At 46.9% G+C, this 16,074-nt stretch overlaps 1 protein-coding gene across 3 annotated transcripts in view; it reads right to left on the reverse strand.

Moving 5' to 3' along the window:
* Positions 1–16,074, reverse strand: part of TET1 (tet methylcytosine dioxygenase 1) — a 77,474-nt gene that overhangs the window by 11,927 nt on the left and 49,473 nt on the right. For all 3 annotated transcript variants that reach the window (XM_077183534.1, XM_077183535.1, XM_054637169.2), the window contains 4 exons: positions 13,752–13,902; positions 11,290–11,379; positions 10,730–10,867; positions 2,114–2,453 (listed from right to left, as the gene is read on the reverse strand). In XM_077183534.1, coding sequence (XP_077039649.1) covers positions 2,114–2,453; positions 10,730–10,867; positions 11,290–11,379; positions 13,752–13,902 — 719 coding nt within the window. The remainder of the gene's footprint in view (positions 1–2,113; positions 2,454–10,729; positions 10,868–11,289; positions 11,380–13,751; positions 13,903–16,074) is intronic.

Consider the following 16,074-nt stretch of genomic DNA (forward strand, 5'->3'; position numbering starts at 1 on the left):
CAAGGCAAGAGTATTCTATTCCCATCTGTATGGCAGATTATCTTTTATCAAGTGGGCAGCTTGCCTGATCTCTCTGAGTGATCACAATCACTCCTCCCTTGGGATGGGACATCTGCTGATAACAGCTATGGAATGTCCCTGCATGGCTGATAAGAACTGCAGCATCCCATTGGCAGATGGGAGCCCAGAGGGAGGAGCCAAGCATTCCTGCCTGGATATAATCTGGAGATTCTGGAACACCAGCCAAGCATTCCTACCTGGATATAATCTGGAGATTCTGGAACCCCAGCCAAGCATTCCTACCTGGATATAATCTGAGATTCTGGAACCCCAGCACAGCTTCTGCACTGGATTTCCCAGAGGAACAGCAGCTGCCTCTTGCCCTGGATCTGCAGAGGCAGAGACTGCACCTTTCTCCAGGATCCCTGCTCCAGCAGAACCACCCCTGGCACTGCAGGAGGGCTGAGCCACAATTCCAATGGTTCTGCTGCCACCAGCCTGACCCACAGGGTGTCAGGTTGGGTTCTGACTCTGGCAGTGCTGTTTTGGTTTAGTGCATTGTTTATTTTATCCTTTGATTTTCTTCCCTATTAAAGAACTGTTATTTCCTGCTCCCATAATTTTTGTTGCCTGAGAGCCCCTTACTTAAAATCCATAGCAATTCTGAGGAGGGGGGGGTCATTTTCTCCATTTCAGGGGAGGCTCCTGCCTTCCTTAGCAGACTCCTAGCTTTCCAAACCAAGACAGTCTGGAAGTCTCTTATGAAATGAAATTCAAAATTACAGCAGATGGGCCAGTTTTCCTCTCTTCTTCCTAACAGGCTGTGCTTTAATTGTATTTATTTTTCACCTGCTAATCAGAGAGTTTAAGTTCACGGCTTCTTCCACATCTTCCTTCTTTTCTGCTTCTCAGGACTGGCCAGTCCCATGCAGCAGCCCTTCCCTGGAGGCCTGACCCAGGATGTGACACCAGGCACAGCCCAGACTGGCACAGCGCAGCCCTGGCACAGCCCAGCCCTGGCACAGCCCAGCCTGGCACAGCCCAGCCCTGGCACAGCCCAGCTCTGGCACAGCCCAGCCTGGCACAGCCCAGCCTGGCACAGCCCAGACTGGCACAGCCCAGCCCTGGCACAGCCCAGCCTGGCATAGCCCTGCCCTGGCACAGCCCAGCCTGGCACAGCCCAGCCTGGCACAGCCCAGACTGGCACAGCTCAGCCTGGCACAGCCCAGCCCTGGCACAGCTCAGACTGGCACAGCCCAGCCCTGGCACAGCCCAGCCTGGCACAGCCCAGCCTGGCACAGCCCAGACTGGCACAGCCCAGCCCTGGCACAGCCCAGCCTGGCACAGCCCAGACTGGCACAGCTCAGCCTGGCACAGCCCAGCCCTGGCACAGCTCAGCCTGGCACAGCCCGGCCCTGGCACAGCCCAGCTCTGGCACAGCCCAGCCCTGGCACAGCCCAGCCTGGCACAGCCCAGCCCTGGCACAGCCCAGCCCTGGCACAGCCCAGCCTGGCATAGCCCTGCACTGCCCTGCTCCTGGCACAGCCCAGCCCAGCCCTGGCACAGCCCAGCCCTGGCACAGCCCAGCCCAGCCCTGGCACAGCCCAGCTTGGCACAGCCCTGCACTGCCCTGCTCCTGCACAGCCCTGCAAGGGCCAAGCTGCACTGCCCCTTGATAAACCTGGGGTTTTCACACAGCTCTTGCTGTGCAGCAGTGTTCATCCATTGACAGGTTCTGAGAAAGCCAAGGTCTGCCACAGGATGTGGAGAACACGGTTCTTGTACTTCAAAGTGACACAAATTCAAGTTGCTTACTTAGGTCAACATTCCAACAACCTTCTTTCAAGATGGTCAAACTGCCATTATTTATTAGAATAAGGGAACTTGGAAATACTTCATAGGTGTTCCCAGACCACCAACAGACTATTTTTGGGGGATCACCTGGGGTTTTTTCTGCCCCAAGAGACAACACTGGCTACAGTGACTTGTTCATTAACCCCTAAAATGCAGAATATACAAGTGGTTTATTTTAAAGGGGCTTTTCCCTCCCATCAGATGTGTGAGAGAACATGGAATCAGAACAGACTGGTAGAATTTCTTAAGTATCACTCACCTAAACAATGCAAAGCGTTGCCAAGATTTTCTGGGGCTTCAGTTTTCACTTTTACTGGTGTTGAATATTTTTTATCTATTAATGGCTGCTTTTCACTCGGGGTCCTCCTTGTGTCTGGTTTCTTTTTCTTGGTAGCTCTGAGAGGCTCAGCCAACATCCTCACTTCCCTGGGGAACGCTGTGAGCACCTGGATGGCTCCAGCTTTGATCTTGGCCTCCAGGCCCTCCTCGGTGCCAAACTCATCGGTCTGGGAGATCTTGTACAGGGGCAGCACGTGCAGCTGCTCATCGCTCGGGATCACCCCCACTCTCCTGTTGTCCTCCTTGGTTAGGGTGCACACCTGCCAGGAGCACAAGGGCCACAGATCATCCACAGCACAAAGCAGCAGTTAATAAAGGCTCAGGCACTCATCCTAGGCTTCACTGCTGACTCCTGCTCTGTGCCTCAACACCGTGGGGCTTTCAAATGCAAACATCTGACAAATAATTTGACAAATTATTTGTCAGACAAACAGTATGATCTGTGATGACACAGAAAAACTGTTATACTTTAGGATCAAGGCACATATCCTGGACAAGTGAAATTTTGTCTCAGCTTTCAGTATGCCAACCCTGGTAAATAATCTCAGCTGTAAATATACTGTAAAGTTCCTAAGCATATTGATTTTTTAAAAAAATACATAAATATATCATTGATGTTCAGATTAATTCTTAAGAATTATAAAATATGAAAAATTATTTTTGCATTAAACAAGAAGTGCCTACTGGAATTTATTCTATGATTTGGAATTAGTTTTGGTTTTTGTTTTGGCTGGTAAATGAAAAAAAACCCAAACCAGCACAAACAGTCACTCATCCTGCTCTGTAAGTTTTGCAAATCTCAGCTCTAACTCCCTCCCTCCCTCTCTCAACACTTTCCTAAATCAACACCCTGCTGTAATTAACTCACAGGACCCAGGAAATGTTCCTTTAGGCCACTGCCCTACTTCCTGTTATTGTGAGATGCTGGAGCCCAGAGCAGAGTACTGATCATATCCAGTTTGATGAGCTCACATCAGAAATGCCATAAATATTCCAACCTATTGCAATAGTTTTCTTGTTGTCATTACAAATGCTGAACATTTCCAGCACTCCTTGAGTTCCCATCCCCCAGAAAGCAGCACTGACACTGGCACTACAATCCCTGGCATCATTCCCAAGGGATGGCAACAGCTCCATGTGCCTGAGCTCTGGTACAAACATTCACCTTCTGCAGCTCTGGCACCTCCATTCCCAAGGGATGGCAACAGCTCCTGTTGTGTGCCTGAGCTCTGGTACAAACATTCACCTTCTGCAGCTCTGGCACCTCCATTCCCAAGGGATGGCAACAGCTCCATGTGCCTGAGCTCTGGTACAAACATTCACCTTCTGCAGCTCTGGCACCTCCATTCCCAAGGGATTGCCACATGGCTGGAAAGCCAATCATGGATTCCATGGCTGAGGGAAGCTGCTGCTCCTCAGGAGTCACTAACTACACACAGAAAGGAACAGGAGCACCATCCAAGGATGGGAATATATTCCCTAAATGGAAGCTTAGCATTCCATCATTCTGCAGGCTCAATCTGACATCTATCATAAACAGTCAATCCAATTTCCCAGAATCTTGTCACCATTCCAGGGGAGAAGAATGTTATTATTTAGGGGATGAAAAAAACCCAAACATTTTTTATTTCATAGCACAGCTTTTGCATAAAGGCATCACACAATTATTTCTAGAAAAATAAAAGTACAGAAACACAAACTAAAAATTCCTGAACCAAAACCATGGTGGCTTGGGCTTTATCAATAGCTCTATGCAAAGCTTGGCAGTTGCAGAGCAGCAAGAGAAGGAAATCTGAGGGGCAGAGAGGAGGAAGAGCTTTTCAGGAGGCAGTTGGAAGGATGCAGAGGGGCTCCAGGGCAGTTAGCAGCTGCTTTGTAGCACTCACTGAGGTACTCACCTCCTCTGGGCAGCCTGTGCACGAGGAGGCAGGTTTAGAAAAAAACAGAAGTTGTTCAGTGAGCAGGGACTGGAACCTTGCTGCCTGTGGGCTCTGCCAGCCACATTCCCACAGCCCAGGCCCAGCAGGGCTCCTGCTCCCACCCTGCTTGGGCACCTCCTCCCTGCATGCAGCCCCCCAGCTCACTCAACAGGGACACTGCACAGCTCACAGCCTCCAAACCCCAAAGACAATTCTGTTCCTGCCCAGTTCAGAGACACCTGGCTGAAACTGGTGTCACAGCAGATGCCACTTTATTCAGGAAGGGTGAGAGGGTTGGACATACAGAGAGCAGGATTATATAGGAGTGATGGTTTTGGAAAGCCAGTGCACTCTCCCTGTGGGAACCCAGAACATCCCTCTGGCTGTCCAGGACGGCCCAGACCCCCCTGCCAGGGGGCTCAGAAACCCTGGCACAGAGCCCAAAACACCTGGGGGTTTGATTGTGACCCATGGAGCAAATCACCAACCTTAGATGAAGATCAGCAAGCCACAACAGTTTAGGTAGAAAAATAGTGAAGTTATCACAGGGTGGAAAAGTAGATTTTAGGGTTTTTGGTATGGGGGTTCAGGGGGCAAGATGGAGGGAACAGGGTGTGTCCAGCCTTTCTTCTTCTTCTTCTTCTTGGCCTCCACCTTCTGCTGTGATGGTGGCACTTTGGGATTGGTTTAGAGTAGAAGCTCACTGTCTAACATAGGTGATAGGTATTGGGAAGTAACTGTAAATATTGTACAGGTAGTTTTTAGTATAAAGATATAACACCACCCTGGGGGCAGGCAGAGTGCCTGGAACTGTCCTGCTGGATGGACCTCAGCAGGGCAGGAGAAAATTTTTTATAGATAAGATACAATAAGCAACCTTGAGACCGAGAAATGAAGAGCCCTGACTCCTGCTTCAAGCACCAGGCTGGCAAAAGAGACTTTTAACATTCTGAGATTTCCCATTCGAAACTATAAACTAAAGCTGTGATAAAGTCAGCATGGAGGGGCCTGGCTCCCTCTTGTTTTCATCAGAAAATGGGCAGTGGTCTTTTAGAATACCATGTCCAGCCTGTGTCTGACCCAGGCACTAGTCTGAAAGAAGTCTTGAAGATTCAATCCCCAATATTTATTAATTTGAAAATTGAGACCCTCATCCAATTTACAATTATAAATTTCCATGCGAAAGTGAACACCCCGTGGAACAAGAAAGATGAAAAACTGTTCTGAGGAACTGAACAAGATGAGTGCTGTACTATATACAGAAAAATATGGTGAAAGTATTGTCAACTCCAGCACACCCTGGATATTAAATACTGACTTCAAAGACACATTAGGAAATTAATGTATAACCAAAATTGTATCCAGATCTGAAGACCAGAACATCTACAGCCTAAATTCCATAACACCAATTTTAATACATATACACTTTCACAATTAGTGCCCCTTTAATATATTTTAACATAAAAGTGAGGGTGCTAGGGCAAACAGATAACTGAAAATAATGATATCAGAAAACCAGCCATAAATTAAGGCAGTACAGATTAGCTAAAAACTTACAGCTAAAGCTGGTAATCATCAAATGAGAAATATCTGCTTAAAAAAAATACTCCAATATTCAAATCTGTGCAAAATATTCCATTAAGAACTTAGGAGCCATTGCTGAGAAGTGAAAAGCAGAATTTTCCATTGGTGCTGACACTGCTGCAAACTGAGCAAAATGAAACACAAACATGAGAAAGCCATCAAGTCTGTTAAAGGCCATTTACAGCATGAAGCTGCATATCCTGCTACTTTGCTTTTTCCACAACAGGCAGCTAAATCATCCAGGATGCTCAAAGGCCAAAGAAGTGTTGGCCAAAAGGTTTGTTTAGGTTTCCAATGGGCTTGCTGATCAAACTCATTACCTATTCTGGGTTTAGTGATGTCATGGTAAAAGTTGCATGTTTATGAAACTTGATTACTATTCCCTTCATTTAAACTTAAAATGCACCAGGAACTCAGTGCAATCCCCCCAGACATCCATCTGTATCCACACAGCTTCCAATGTGTTATCCTGGCTCTCTTTGATGTGCCTGTGTCCTCTTGAACCTCACATGCAGGAATGATGGAGCCTTTTCCACTGTGTTGTAATAACAGATGTTTCCCATTCAGGTTTCAGCAGAGCAGTCAAACAGCCTTTCCAAACCTGGCAGATGGGATCAGGTTTCCTGCACACCCCTCCCAGAGCAGCTGGAGACTCAGTGGGTGCCCCTGGGGGCTCAGGGACTGCTGCAGCCCTGCCCACCACGATGGATAAAACATCATCTTTGCTTTTCCTTTGCAGCCAGGACAAACCACATTGTTCTCTTGGCCTGCTCTACCCTGAACAAGTGTATGTAGGTCAAAACCAGAGAAGGGAAGCCCAAACATCTCTTCCTTTTGCCCACTTGATGCCCCCAGGCTGTGCCACCAGACAGGTGACACAGGTACAGCCCAGAACTGCTCCCTGGAGCTCACAGGCCAGCAGAGTGAACCTCTCATGTCTCTCCATCTGCACAATAGGAAAACCTAACAGAAATTCCTCCTTTACAGGCCCAGGGACTCATCTTTCCTCCTGTCTGTGATAAGCTGAAGCACCAATTGAAGCACCTGGAGCTGCTGCAGCTCCCAAAGTGAGCAGGGGATGCAGAAAGTGGTGCAACCATGCACAGCCACCCTGTCAGGCACTTTGCAGTGCCAGTGGTGTGATGGGCTGTGCCTGACAAAATACAGCAAGGTCTGGCAAAAAGAGAGGGTTTGGGGGTTTTATCTGAACCCCAAAGAGTTTGTTGACAGACTGGTGATTGTCAGGACTTAGCTCTACTGCCAGGAATGAATTACATGTTGTAGGTGCCCTCAAAGCAGAGATTTATCTTCCTCCCCTTCTTCCCAATGTCTGCTGCAGAAGTGCACTGGGCTCTGTCCTTCCTCACCCCAGCACCAAGGGCCCCCTGCCCAAGGATGAGCAACACCCACACACAAGCTGCAGAACCAGCAACAGCCTTTGTGTCCCAGTCACTTTTAAAGCCCAGAAAGAACACTGCCAGTGCCTTAAATGGATTCCCACAGCCATGAAGAACGTGACCCTTCACAGCTAATCTGATAAAGAAACAGAAGTACTTACATTTCACAGGCTCCATCAATAACTACAAAGCTTTTATCTGTGTTGCTCATTTAGCTTCATATCCATAAGGAGCATGCACCCTACACTGCAGCTGTAACATACATCAGTGGCCCTTAGGAGAATGTTAAGAGATGACAAAAGAGTCTAAGTAAAAATGAATGGTATATTTATTGCCTTAAAGTTCTTTAAAAACTCAATTTGTAGGCAGAAATTATTTTTGCTTCTTTCAGAAAAACACATTAGTTTACATCTCTGTAGAACTGTCATTCTACTCCAGAGCAAGCAGGCAGTGTTTGTTTTTAGCTTTCTACCAGAAGCAGTGTCAATTCAGAGCTTGACTCTGCCAGCCAGGAACAATGTCCAGCCACTCAAATCTTCAGTGGTAATTACCATGTAATGGCACTCCCCAGTTTGTGTAAGTTAAGGTCTACTACTCTCTCTTGTATCTCCAGAGATACAAGACACTCCCACTGCTAACACAAACTTTACAGGATGATTGATTTTCAGAGTCACATACAAATAGTGCAGCTGATCAAACACACATACTGAGAAAATGCAAGAATGTTTTAAAATATATTCTTTTAAGTGTACAGCAAACTTATTCCTTATTATTAACCTCATTTAAGTCCTTTGCTGAACTTGGTTTAAACAAGTCTGTGCCTGCTTTAAACAATTTGAATAGGCTCTGGTTTTCTTTTTCTTTGGGTGGCCCATGCAGAATTCCTGTGGTACTTGCAGTAAAAGTGATTTACCAATGATAAAGGGAGAAAACTAAAAGGTGTCACAATAACAGAGCCAGCAGCATTTGCAATTATCAACTTACAAGGCATTTACTTTAACCTTTTTAGCCTAGAAGAATCTTAGGTTTTATAAATAAAGATTCTGTATTCCTGTAAGGGGAAAGGGAAGAAATCTTAACAACACTAACAATGGCCAAGATGACAAGTACACCCTGCAGGGACTTCAAAATGTAAGGTGTGACAAGCAGTTAAAAAAAAGTGAAAAATAGTAAAGTCATGATGCTGCAGGTTTCCAGTGCAGTGCAAATTGTTCTCATTCTGTTCATTGCCACATGAGGAGAAAGCAATCTCTGGGAGAAGTGTCACCTCAGAATTGTACCTGCACTCAGTACATTTTACAGACAAAATACCAACAGTTATGTAAATATCTCCTCAATCATAATCAGTCATTTATAAGAAACCATCACGTATTTTAAGCTCTGTAGGCAGTCACAGAGCACCTTCTGGAAGCAGACAGGAATGCAGGAGGTGCTGGTATGCACTAATTTCTTTTTGTGTCCTTACCACCACATTTCCTATGGTATTACCAGACTTGGTTTTAAACCAAAACTAACAACCCTAATTTTGATTGTCATGAAAATCTGGACTGAAGCAGGGCCAGCCTGTTCTGCCACCCTGCTTGCAAAAACCAACATTTTTTGCTTTAGGCTTCCAATTCATGTGAGTGTAACTGTGCAGAGACAGGAACAGCAGACACAGCCCCAGCTCCTCACTGGGGAGGCTGCACAGAGACCATGAGGTAACTCCCAACTCCAATTCACCTTCATAATGTCCCAGTTCAAGGCAGTAAACTCAAGTGTTGATACTTACAGCTGGTTTCTATTACAAATAGCCCCTTGCTGCAAGGATACTAAAATAAAGAGAAATCCTATCTAAATAAAGAGAACACAGTATGCAGTATTTATTTGTGAGTGAGCTACCCATGCAAACCAGATTGCAAGGCAGAGTTTTCACCAGTTATAATCAGTTGGTCATGTTCTGAAAAACTGACAAAATTTGGCAGAACTTGGTAGAAGGTGACAGTGATGAGCATACAGTGACCTTGCACAAGTTGTTCCATGCTGCTGGGATGTGGAACCACTTGCAAACACACCACACACAATCCATGAAGCATCAACACCAGCAAGGACCATGTGCAGCTGAAATGACAGCAGGTCCCTACAGATAAATGCAGTGGTAGAACTATTCCTCAATACATTCCACAAAAAAGGTTTAATTGTCCCTCCAGCTGCTTCTGGCCATAACTTAGGACTTTTTTGGGATCCAGTATGGCAAAATGAGTAGCAGACTCAGCTGCCATTTTGTCTCTCATTTAAGAGGTAATGGAGCACTTAAATTATTAATTACAGAACACCTAAACTAAATTTCATCAAAAAGCATATAATGTAGCTTGTCTGACAAGGAGATCTCATTTTCAAGTTTAGAATCTTTAAGGGCATCAAATTCCTATGTTTCAGAAGTGATTTTGCAATGCATACTTCCAACACTAAGCAAAAATAACAGTCTATTGAGGACTGGCATTCCTGGTGGATTCTCAGAGCTGCTTCCATACTTTAAAAGAATGGACATTTGCTCTCCTTACAAGCATAAAATTAACATTAAAACAACTGTACCACTCATTTCATTGCTGTCACATAGAAATGGACAGTGTTAACTATAGGTGTAAATGCAACACTTTATAGAATCACAGCAACACAATAATTCAGTTTGTATTTCCAAAAAAAAAATTCTAGAGTAAGCAGAGATTTTAGATAGATTTTTTCCAGATATAGATCCTTTGATAGAAAAGTTACTCTTGTTACCTGCACTGCTGTACAAGAAGTCACCCTCACTATTCAGAGCACTGTGATGCTCCAACTGCTCAAAGAGTACTGCCAGTTTTATCTTTTCTGCTTTGACCTTGTCTTTCTTCAACACTATGGTCTTAATTTCTCAAAGATCACTTTAATTAATTCCCAATTTTCTCCCTGGTAATCCATTAAGGTATATAATACAGCCACACACTGGGGGTTTTTCTTTCATACTGAGATTTAAAGACTGTAATGGTCACTGGCTCCACCACAATCCATACTGTCTGCTTCCTGACCTGTAACCACACTACCAGGGAACCTGGTAAGTGCCCAGTGCAAGAAAGGGTGAATTTGGAGAGCCTGGGGGAGGTAAGTTACTAATTAATCAGTTTGCTTTAGTCTTCCTCCACAGAGGTCTGTACAGCTCCTTGGTCAGACAATCATTTGCCTTGAACATCAGCCCTTTCCCAGGAAAAACTGATCTGCCCTCTGGCCAGGCCTCCCCAAAGGACCAGGAGTCTTTACAGAATGAAGGCATTTTGTAGGAAGGATCACTCCCATCCCCCTTTTGATCTGTTATGCAATAAAATGAACCCATGTCCTCTGTAGACAGTAACAATTGAGTCTTTATAGAATGAAGGTATTTTGTAGGAGAGATCACTCTCATCCCTCTTTTGATCTGTTACTCTCATCCCTCTTTTGATCTGTTATGCAATAAAATGAACTCATGTCCTCTGTAGACAGTAGCAAATGTATGGAAATAAGATGGGCATCGATAAATGGCAAGCTGCAGTTAATTCTGAACCAGCTGCAATGAAACAAGCCCAGAGCAGCAGCAGCACCCTGGAGGCTGCAGTGCCCGCAGTGAGGGCTGCAGGTACGTACCACAGTGCTGCCGTTGTGCATGTTGTGTGTGTCCTTGTGGGCGTGGGCACAGAAGTCGATGCAGGCGGTGACACCCGAGAAGGGCCGGCCGTCCTTGCAGCCCAGCCGGCAGTCAGGGCCCATGTGCTCGTTTTCCACCTGGAGGGAGAGAGAACAAACTGCAGACACTGAGCACTGAGAGTGTTGGGTGTGCAACCCCAGCAGGCACCCACAGCTCTGGGACACAATCAGGGCAGCCAGGCAGACTCAGGGATTCGTGTTTTCCTATGAAACATGCAACATCTGTGCCTGGATGCCAACGAGATAATAATGAACCCACAATCAAATGTCTTGGACAGTAACAACATTTTATTGACAGAATTATCTCTAAGCATTTCTCACAGATAAAAATATGGTGCTACTTAAGCACCATGAGTAGTTTAAGCAGCTCAAGTAAAGAGGGGCAATGTGTGGAAACCTGCCAAATGCACCAGGATTCCAAATGCACAGCCACCAGAACACCCTCTGGGGCTGCTGCTCCCATTGAAACTGTTCATCAGAGCTGGATCTCACACACCCACCTGGTTCTGGAAAGCTTCTGGAGCAAGCTTCTTATAAACCGGAGCCACATCAGTAGCCAACGTTTGCAAATTGTTTTCAAGAAGTTCCTCCTGCAGGGAAAGGCAACATTTGGTGCTGCAGTTTGCTTTAAAAGCATCTCTGCCAGTTTAGACATGCCCAACAGGTCAGCTTCTACCTCATATTTTATTGAACTGACTTCTGTTCTGCTGCCCTTTGTCACCAACCATAAATGCCTAAACTAAACCATCAAAGCTGTTAAACAGAAATCAGCCAAATAACAATAGAGGATACCTGCTAGGTCAAAGCAACCCAGCACACAGGAACTGATTTCTGCATCCTTTTCCTTATGCAGTCAAGGAGTGAGGTGTGCTGCACACAAAAACACAGAAGTAACATCCACAGGAGAAAAATCACACCCCAAGCTGAGTGGGGATGGAAGCCCAGGTCTTCTGTTGGTGTTTTGCAAATGGGGCCTTAGTCTATGATGACACACCATGTGAGAAACTGCTAATAGCATTTATTTTCAGCTCTTAGGTCTTCTCTCAGGTACTTTTCTCATTTTCTGATAACTATTTTGGTCTTTGGAGGGGCAAAAATCAGGACTTCATGGAAATAACTACTAGATTCAGAAATAATATTCCCTTTATATGGCTAATCCATATAAACACAGAATTAGCTAGGTAGGCTTCTACAGCAGTGTCATATTTAAGCTCTTATTTGTAGAAACAATCCCTATATTCTTATCCTAAGTTTTTGCTTTTCCAGGAAAATCACCAACTGGGAAAGCAGAGGGCAGTGACAGACTCCCTAATTTCTTTTCCTCCCAGGACCAAGCTTTGAGAGACAACTGCAGCTTCAGTTTCTCACAGTGCATAGTGGCAAAATGAAGCAAGCTGTTATTTGTTATTTTAAAAAACCCACTTATCACCACACACTGTAAACACCAACATAAACACCAGGAGACTTTGCTTTTTTCAATGGAATGTTACATTACAAGATGATGCTGTATTTTTAACTTGTACTAAACCCAGCTTTATCAGCTGTAAATGGCTCCCACAAGGTTTTCTGAACCACAGTGAAGCTAATGTATCCTTAATTATCCATCCTACCAGGAGGATATCTACCCTAGGAGCCATTCTTTCCTCAATATATTACACCCTTAACCTCCTGTCATTCAGCAGAAACCTACAGGGAAAATGCAGATTATACAGAGGAGAACCTAAACACACAGGCAGCAGCAAAGGACAGGGAAGGAACAGGATCCCTAAAATGCAAGGATGCCCAATAAATACATTTTCCTATTAAGTGGAAGTTCATAAAACAAATTCCCTCCTGAGACAAGCAGAGGTGGGTTTGCTGCAGAGCCTCAGGAAGGTGCTCAGTGAGGAGGGCAGAGTGTTGTGCTGAGGCACAGCCCCAGCTCAGCCCTCATGAGGTTTGTGAGTACCCACACAGCTCAGGGGAGCCTGAGGGCTTGCACTCATGTGCATGAGAACCATTTCAGAAACCCTTCTAGGACAACAATCAGGAGCTGGGGCAGTATTTCCTGCAGTGAATCAAGTGACAGCTATCAAGAAGAAGGGATGTCTCACACTGTGTGTACACAGGAAGATTTCTGCAGTGTGAGCCCAACAGAGAGCCTGGCACTGAGTGCCCAACAGTGCCCCAAACATGCCAGCTGTGGTAGCAAAGATGTGGCACTTTTACCTGGGAAATCCATAGGGCACTATGGATGGGGTTACAACACCTACAGTCACAACAAAAGGCACTTTGGAGCCACCCTGAGAAGTCTCTGTTCACCAGGCAGAAGTTCCCAGCTTACACCACCTTTATTCCTTCTCCAGGAAAATATTTTCAACGTAAAGTAACTAATGTGGCTGGATTTTTTTAGAGGTTTGTTCACATAATCCATCACTGTTTTCTGTGCTGCCTCACCTTTATGGCATCACTAACACTCATAAGCAGCAATTATGGTATCATTTCACTGCACTTCATTTTAGTGTATTCATTCCTTCAAAACTATTTTTAAAATCCACACTGTCCACAGAAAAAAAAACAGTTTATTCTTGGTGACAGAGGGGAGCCCAGGCTGTCAGCTGGTCCTACAGCAGTGAGAAAGCAGTGCAACCCCAAGGTACAACATTTTCTGTACCAAGGCAAAAGGCCTGAAACCCTGAGCTGCAAGCTTGGCCCTTAGAAAAAGGCCTTTACTTACAAAGAATTAAAATTTCACACAGAGATACACAGTGAGCTAAACAGGCATGCACAAAAGCATTAAGAATGATTTTATGGTATATAAATACATAGTAATTATTCCACTGAATGAAATCTCAGTGTCCTTTATTCTAAATACTACAGACACAAAAACTTTGTTGGTCAGTTACACATACTGGGAGAGAGAAGGGGTGGAGAAGTTCTGAAAATCATCAGAAAAGGCATTTTGAGAAAAAACATATCTTACTTGTTTAGGGTCATCAGTGAGAAGCCTAAATTTCCTGGGGTTTTTGCTCCTGGCAAACTTACAGCCATTGAAATACATACTCCATGAACAGCCAAATGAGAATGATGCTCCACAAGTTTCTGGGTCAAGTCCTTGACATGCACAAGAACGACTAGAAAAGGAAATAAAGACAGAGCAGGTCAGCTGGCAACACAGCTCTTGGCTCTGGGCTTTTTTTAGGTCAGTGCTATTTTGCTATTTCTTTTATAATACAGAGCATAACAAAGGAATTTGTGAAATTCATGGCTTAACCAGGTATTTTCATTAAGAAAATACTCCTGTATAGAGGGCTGACTTTTCTCCATGAAGACAGTCTCAACTTCCCCAAGACCAAATTTGGGACAGAAATATAAACAATTACAGCTATATAATAACACCCATGCATTCATTTTGACTTCTCCAGGTGGATAACATCTTCAACCAAGAAAATAGCCCTGCTACTTAACATTACCCTAAATCCAATAGCTCTTGTGTTATGTGCAGCAAAATCATTAACTCCAAATTGATTTTGACTTTCTGGGTAGACCCTTTAAGAATACAACCATTAGATTCAGGTTCCCATACAGCTCTCAGAGCCTGTTAAATGTGGGCTACACAGACAGCACTGCAGTTGCAAGATACTCTCTAATCAATTTAAATTCCTCTCAGAGGCACAGAGGAAGATCCTAGTTTTGAGTGTTCAGTCTCACATCTACTTTACAAAGTCACAACCCCCCTTCTTGGCAGCTCTGTTAGCACTGCTGTGAGCACAGGGCACACTGCTGGTGTTTGGGCAGAGCCAGGAGCAGCTCATGGCCACTGCTTGCCTTGGGCATGGCACACACAGCTCCCATGGGAGCCCTGGGCATGGCACACACAGCTCCCATGGGAGCCTTGGGCATGGCACACACAGCTCCCATCAGAGCCTTGGGCATGGCACACACAGCTCCCATCAGAGCCTTGGGCATGGCACACACAGCTCCCACTGAGAGCCCTGGGCATGGCACACACAGCTCCCATCAGAGCCTTGGGCATGGCACACACAGCTCCCATCAGAGCCTTGGGCATGGCACACACAGCTCCCATGGGAGCCTTGGGCATGGCACACACAGCTCCCATGGGAGCCCTGGGCATGGCACACACTGAGAGCCCTGTCTCCAGGAAAGGCCAGGACCAAGGTGTGATCCCACAGTGACAGCAGAGCTTTGGGGCTGCAGGTGTCCCTGGTGAGCTCCCAGCAGTGCTCTAGGGCTGCAGGTGTCCCTGGTGAGCTCCCAGCAGTGCTCTGGGGCTGCAGGTGTCCCAGCCTAGCTCCCAGCAGTGCTCTGGGGCTGCAGGTGTCCCAGCCTAGCTCCCAGCAGTGCTCTGGGGCTGCAGGTGTCCCTGGTGAGCTCCCAGCAGTGCTCTGGGCTGCAGGTGTCCCAGCCCAGCTCCCAGCAGTGCTCTGGGGCTGCAGGTGTCCCAGCCCAGCTCCCAGCAGTGCTCTGGGGCTGCAGGTGTCCCTGGTGAGCTCCCAGCAGTGCTCTGGGCTGCAGGTGTCCCAGCCTAGCTCCCAGCAGTGCTCTGGGCTGCAGGTGTCCCAGCCTAGCTCCCAGCAGTGCTCTGGGCTGCAGGTGTCCCAGCCTAGCTCCCAGCAGTGCTCTGGGCTGCAGGTGTCCCAGCCTAGCTCCCAGCAGTGCTCTGGGCTGCAGGTGGCCCTGGTGAGCTCCCAGCAGTGCTCTGGGGCTGCAGGTGGCCCTGGTGAGCTCCCAGCAGTGCTCTGGGCTGCAGGTGTCCCAGCCTAGCTCCCAGCAGTGCTCTGGGGCTGCAGGTGTCCCAGCCTAGCTCCCAGCAGTGCTCTGGGCTGCAGGTGTCCCAGCCTAGCTCCCAGCAGTGCTCTGGGGCTGCAGGTGTCCCAGCCCAGCTCCCAGCAGTGCTCTGGGCTGCAGGTGTCCCAGCCTAGCTCCCAGCAGTGCTCTGGGCTGCAGGTGTCCCTGGTGAGCTCCAAGCAGTGCTCTAGGCTGCAGGTGGCCCTGGTGAGCTCCCAGCAGTGCTCTGGGCTGCAGGTGTCCCAGCCTAGCTCCAAGCAGTGCTCTGGGCTGCAGGTGTCCCTGGTGAGCTCCCAGCAGTGCTCTGGGGATGCAGGTGTCTCAGCCCAGCTCCCAGCAGTGCTCTGGGCTGCAGGTGTCCCAGCCTAGCTCCCAGCAGTGCTCTGGGCTGCAGGTGGCCCTGGTGAGCTCCCAGCAGTGCTCTGGGCTGCAGGTGGCCCTGGTGAGCTCCCAGCAGTGCTCTGGGCTGCAGGTGTCCCAGCCTAGCTCCCAGCAGT

The sequence above is a fragment of the Agelaius phoeniceus genome, chromosome 9 (genome assembly GCF_051311805.1).
Source record: "Agelaius phoeniceus isolate bAgePho1 chromosome 9, bAgePho1.hap1, whole genome shotgun sequence".
NCBI classification, from domain to species: domain Eukaryota; kingdom Metazoa; phylum Chordata; class Aves; order Passeriformes; family Icteridae; genus Agelaius; species Agelaius phoeniceus.